The 4,200-nt window shown below is 38.1% G+C and overlaps 1 protein-coding gene across 1 annotated transcript in view; it reads right to left on the reverse strand.

Annotated features, from left to right (window-relative positions):
• Positions 1 to 948, reverse strand: part of LOC107730564 (growth factor receptor-bound protein 14-like) — a 25,610-nt gene extending 24,662 nt beyond the window's left edge. Inside the window, exon 1 of the mRNA XM_016541420.1 lies at positions 804 to 948. Coding sequence (XP_016396906.1) covers positions 804 to 878 — 75 coding nt within the window. The 5' untranslated portion in view covers positions 879 to 948. The remainder of the gene's footprint in view (positions 1 to 803) is intronic.
• Positions 949 to 4,200: the final 3,252 nt, after the last annotated feature.

A 4,200-nucleotide genomic window follows, 5' to 3' on the forward strand; every position in this document is an offset into this window, starting at 1 on the left:
TATATATATATATATATATATATCCCATGATCATATCAATTTGCATGTTAAATTTAGCAAATGGCACCCAACCTTATTTATTTATTGTTTTTTAGGGCATTTTTTACCCAATTGTGTGTAAAATCATTTTTAGCAGGATGCTAGATGCTTAAAAATGCTGACATTACTTCGGGTTCATTCATCATACCGAAAACGGAAGGTCAAAAATAAAGTGCACTGCATTGTGGGATACAGTACCCTACATAAGCACTGTTGTATACTGAACATTTTAGTAGCCTATATCTAGTACTGTAGGTCAGAGAAAAAAAAATCACATTATGTACAGTATACGCACTACATACTGCAGCAACATTAAGAGCAGAATGCTACTATGCTATTTCGAACACAACCCCATTTTTACATGCAAATGAAGAAGCAAGTTTATTGGTCACACTGCCATTATATCAGATACAGTGACACTCCTTTACTGTCCCTTGAGAACTAAATTTCACTTCATGTCTTATATACAGTATGCAACAACCCATTCATTCAAAGTGCAGACAGCCTGTGCTGCAGAAGAAGTCATGAATGTTGCCTTTCATGAGCGCTTTAGTTCCCTGCTACACCTCATATGCAGAAAACCTACAGGCTGGAGAACTCAATATCATCTCCGAAACCTTGTTTTAAGGCTGTTAGAGTTTCATTTATCAGCTCGAATCTGTGATCCCACAGAGAAGCACAGCAGTCCTCCAACAGATTGCATCGATTTCACACGCGCACATACAAGAAAAGCACACATAAATTGGTATTTCAAAGCAACTTACCCCTGTACTAGGCGGCAGGCAGGGCTGTGATTTGGGACAAGCTCGGGAGCTTATGTAGGACTGAGTGCACAGCATTTCTCAAGAGTTGAGTGAACATAAAACATAAACGCAAGTATCTGCCGGGGAGCAGCGAGCTTCCTCTCTCTCTGTCTCTCTGCCGAGCTCAAATGAGGTAATTAGAGAGAGCGGCTCAGTGCAGCCTCCGCTGCTGCATGTCACCATGGTTCTGTCCAATCACCTGCCATTGTTTATCCGGCAGGGGTGAATCCCGCTCGTCTGCCCCCCCCCACACAACACCGGAGGGGGAGGGAGGCAGAAAAGTCACAAGATTTGCCCCACCTACCTATTCACACAGTCTTGACAGGCCCCTGCCCTTCACATAAATCCCAGCAAGCAATTAGAAAACCGCTGGCTAAACGCGAGACCCGACGGGTCAACCCCGACTGCCATTAAGCACAATGTTATCTATACACTGTATCTAATTTGCATATTAAAGTGCTGTTGGGACAGCATGTTGAAAAAAGAAGTGTAATAATGGGAGTAGTAATTGGCCAGATTTTCATAATATCTAATATTTCATAAAAATGTTGATACATAATTTGTTTTCCTATTCAATTCTTGTCTCCCAAAATGTATAATAAACATGCTTTTAGTCCTGGTGTCCTCTACAGTGGACATGTATGAAATGATGTCCTGTTTCGTAACAGAAGGTCATATTTTGATTTGAAACCCCATAACATTTTCCTGAGATGTTGATTTATGACAAACAATTTGAAAATTAATCAGATTTAAATTATAATTACAAAATATATTTTTCCATAAGGATGTAGCATTTCTCAAGAGTTGAGTGAACATAAAACATAAACGCAAGTATCTGCCGGGGAGCAGCGAGCTTCCTCTCTCTCTGTCTCTCTGCCGAGCTCAAATGAGGTAATTAGAGAGAGCGGCTCAGTGCAGCCTCCGCTGCTGCATGTCACCATGGTTCTGTCCAATCACCTGCCATTGTTTATCCGGCAGGGGTGAATCCCGCTCGTCTGCCCCCCACACACACACACCGGAGGGGGAGGGAGGCAGAAAAGTCACAAGATTTGCCCCACCTACCTATTCACACAGTCTTGACAGGCCCCTGCCCTTCACATAAATCCCAGCAAGCAATTAGAAAACCGCTGGCTAAACGCGAGACCCGACGGGTCAACCCCGACTGAAAGGTGAAGGGCGAGAGAGAGCGAGAAAGTGAGAGTCACTTCTGATATGCAGTACATGTTCATGTCCTCACCATGTATGTCATGAAATCATATTAATTTGTTCAATTTAATCACAACATTACAGGTACAGTGCATACAAAAATAAATTATGTTATTATTTACTCACCCCTGTATCGTTTCAAACCTGTATGCTGTTGAAAAAATGTCTCCCTCTTTGCTGTACAGTGTTATTTTACTATTATTTATATACATTATAGTATTTTGAAATATTCTGAATTAGCTTTATTTATATTTCCAGTAAATTTTAATTTTGGTTTAAGTTTTAGTAATTTTGTTATGTGCTTTTGTCATTTTTATTTTTTTATTTTTTTTTAACATTAACATTAGCTTTAATTTAGTTTTATTTGTCATTTTTACTGAAACTAAAAGTTTTGTTCATATTTAGATGTTCATATTTTAAAATGATGTTTCAAACCTGTAAGCTATTGAAATAAATTCCTCCCCCTTTTTTGTGAAGTGTTATTTTAGTATCTTTTATATACTAGGCTAATAATATTTATTACTATCCTGAATTAGCTTAAATTTTGACATGTTCAGTTTTCAATTGATTTTAGTTTTAGTAATTTTGCAATGTACTTTTGTTGTTTTTTTTCTATTTAGCTTTATTTGTATTTTTTAGTTTTACTTGTAATTTTGGTACAAAATAAAGTCAAATTTTTGTTAATTTTTTTCACGTTAATCTATTTATATTTTACTTTATTTCAGTTACCGAATTTTTTTTTTAATGGTTTTAGGTTTACTTAATGATAACAAATCTGTTGCTGTAGCGCTTAGTTAAGATAAGTTTAGATGAAAAAAAATAAATGCATGTATTGCAACAAAGAGGATTTGAGAGTTGCAGCAGAGGAGAAGATTTTCAGTAATTAATTTCAGTATTATTTAGAGTCTTTTTGTCACATGTCTTCAGAAGTCTTGGAATAAAGCACACAAGCCACATTTTAAGGTGCTGCTTTGTCTTTTTTGGAGTCCCAATCAATGCAGATCTGCAGGAAAAAACACAGCATACAGGTTTGGATCGACATGAAGGTAAATAAATAATGACAGAACTGGAGGTACACTGAACACAGGGATTCATTTTTTCCTTTCCCCGCTTTCCATTCTGTCAGTCTTTTGCAAAAATCTTTTTAACTAACAAACGCCAGTTCCTAAATGACATCATTCCCCAAGAAGTGACATCATTCTGGTGGGAAAACAACAGCACAGACTTCAATAAGCCACTCCACCCTGTCTGATCAAATTATACAAATCAGCTTGATAATATCAACATTTCAGAAGGTAGGTAAAAGCTTTAACTCTCAATGAACATTCTGAGAATTGTCTTGTCATTGTGTAAACAATAGTCATATTTCATTAAGTCTAATATACCCTTTTATCGAAATACTTCCTTAAATTACAAGACAAAGCATATACATTTCTTCAAAGTTACAGAGTTAAAAGGGTCTGCACAGCAGGAATGACCCTGTAAGGTATATGGGCAGAGCGATAGATGGGGGTTGACAGAGTGTGTGTGAAAGGCAGATTGGTAGGGAGGACACGCCAGTCCTCTTTCAAAGAGGAAAAGGAGGTCAGTGCTCCCCAGCAGGGCCGGGGTTAGCAAGCCTTTCAGCCAATCACAGCCTCCCACAGTGACATCATCTACAAATGAGGTAAACGATCCACTGTTTAATCAGTAAGAGAGACCTACAAGACACAAAAAATACAGAGGAGGAGGAAAACCCCTCGCTAGGACCGGCTCTATAAATCTCCCTGACAAGCATTTACCAGACCTAACCTTTTAAAGTCACAAGGTAGTAAAACGAGCAGGATTCTCGCTGCTCCCTTATCAGAGTAAATATAAACAGTCCTTAAAGGTAAATAAGTAATGAGTACAGTGTGTTACGACCCTGGTCTAGGGTCAGGGAAAATAACATAAATAAAGAAGTCTGAAACCGCTGTTACCTTGTGCTGGTGAGTTTATTTTTCCTTTTTAAGTCTCATTTGCAGCATCACCGTTAAAAGGCTATGTCTTTGGGATTGGGCAGGGCCAAAACAACAAACAAAACATATCACTAACTGGACCCAAGACTCTAACTAGCCTATGTGAAAGAAAAGAAAACAAATGACAGCATTCTTCCCTAACTCCCTATCTAAAG

This window comes from Sinocyclocheilus rhinocerous, unplaced genomic scaffold, assembly GCF_001515625.1.
Source record: "Sinocyclocheilus rhinocerous isolate Xijiao unplaced genomic scaffold, SAMN03320098_v1.1 scaffold818, whole genome shotgun sequence".
NCBI lineage: Eukaryota > Metazoa > Chordata > Actinopteri > Cypriniformes > Cyprinidae > Sinocyclocheilus > Sinocyclocheilus rhinocerous.